Source organism: Neomonachus schauinslandi, chromosome 16 (assembly GCF_002201575.2).
Source record: "Neomonachus schauinslandi chromosome 16, ASM220157v2, whole genome shotgun sequence".
NCBI classification, from domain to species: Eukaryota; Metazoa; Chordata; class Mammalia; order Carnivora; family Phocidae; genus Neomonachus; species Neomonachus schauinslandi.
Window position 1 is genome coordinate 4077450 of NC_058418.1, and position 1864 is coordinate 4079313.

Consider the following 1864-nt stretch of genomic DNA (forward strand, 5'->3'; position numbering starts at 1 on the left):
CAAATGTTTAACGACTGAACCACCCACGCGCCCCTCACTTTTCTGTTTAAATATCCATCCTTCTACTAATTTTGTGCTCATGTGACACTTTTCCTGATTATTAGAGATATAGGAAAGTGATTTGTGCTACACCATGACAATAACACAGAATTATCTATTGAGATATGTGGTCAGTACGTTGTATGCAGTGTTATGTGTCCATGGAGGGATAAAGTACTGATGATTCCTTCTCAGCCATCTTTCTGACATTGTCTGATTGACTTGAATATTCTATCGTAGAAGTCCTTAGTATATTCATCTGAAAATAGTAAGTGCAATGGTTTTACTTTTATTTGATATCTTTCAGCTTCATCATCACATGACACCCAGAGTTTCCTGCTAAAGCCAAGCATAGAAGGTTCTTTCCAAAAAGTATCAATGCATAGATATCAAGATAGTGCTGTTGAAATTTTGCACTTAGGTACAGACTGGGACAATGATGGGGAGAGTGAAGGGCATCAAAGATTTCCTGGAGGCTATACCCAAACCAAGGCAATTGCCCTTAATAAGAATCTCACTGCCCCAAATGGTGAAGGATGTAAAACATTGTGGAAAACCTCCCTTTTTAAGTCAACTCTTTCTGCAAAGCAGTGTGTTTCTGTAAGCAAAAGCTCCAATCAAATATTCAAACATACATATTTGTGGACAGACCATTTGGAAAATCTGGAAAGTTACCTAATCCATGCTGAAAATAATGATTTGAACCATTTTGAAGATAGGATTGGCTTGACCTTTCAGTCAAATATTTCTGATAATCAGAGATTTAGAAATGAAGAACAAAGTGCTAAGTCAGATCTGTATGAGAGGTGCTTCACTGAGGAGTCAACCCTACAGAATTACCAGAGCCTTTTCAATGGAGACAGAATTACTCAATGCAGTGAATCTGAGAAAACATTTAACCAGGGTTCCAATGTTCATAGATGTGTGAGGACTTGGTTTCCAGAGAACTATTATGAATGTCATAAATGTGGGGAAGGCTTTAATCAAAGCTCTAACCTTATTATACGTAAGAGTCTCCCTTTGGGAGATAATCCTCATAAATATAATAAATGTGGGAAAGCTCTTAAGCAGTCCTCCAGTATTGGTGATCATCAGAGAATTCATGAGGGAAAAAACCCATTCAGATGCAATAAACCAGGGACCATGTTTAGTCAGTCATCAAGGCTAAATATAAATAAGATAATCCCTGGGGGAGAGAAAACTTCCATTTTTAAGGAATGTGGCAAATCCGTTGACTGCCACTCAACACCATCTCAACATCAGCAAATGCATACTGGAGAGAAAATATACAAATGGGAAGAATGTGATAAAACCTTTAAGGACTGTTCATCGATAAATGGACATAGGCAAATCCATAGTGGAGAGAAACTTTACAAATGTGAAGAATGTGGCAAAGCCTTTAAGTGGCCCTCAAAACTTATTCGACATCACAGAATCCATACTGGAGAGAAATCTTACAAATGTCAAGATTCTGGAAAGGCCTTTAACCGGCAGTCACACCTCACTCAACATCACAGATTTCATACTGGAGAGAAACCTTACAAATGTAAAGAATGTGCCAAAGCCTTTAAATCCTGCTCAACCCTGACTGAACATCACCGAATGCATATTGGAGAGAAACCTTATCAATGTAAAGAATGTGGAAAGACCTTTAAGAAGCACTCAGTCCTTACTTATCATTACAGAATTCATACAGGAGAGAAACCTTACAAATGTCAAGTATGTGGCAAGGCCTTTAATTGGCCCTCGAACTTTAGTGAACATCACAGAATTCATAGTGGAGAGAAACCTTACAAATGTCAAGAGTGTGGAAAGGCCTTTAACC

At 38.1% G+C, this 1864-nt stretch overlaps 1 protein-coding gene across 1 annotated transcript in view; it reads left to right on the top strand.

The window, feature by feature from the left end:
• The first annotated feature begins 417 nt into the window (after nt 1-417).
• LOC110573634 (zinc finger protein 345-like) overlaps nt 418-1864 on the top strand; it is a 1988-nt gene continuing 541 nt past the window's right edge. Inside the window, exon 1 of the mRNA XM_044911344.1 lies at nt 418-1854. Coding sequence (XP_044767279.1) covers nt 418-1854 — 1437 coding nt within the window. The remainder of the gene's footprint in view (nt 1855-1864) is intronic.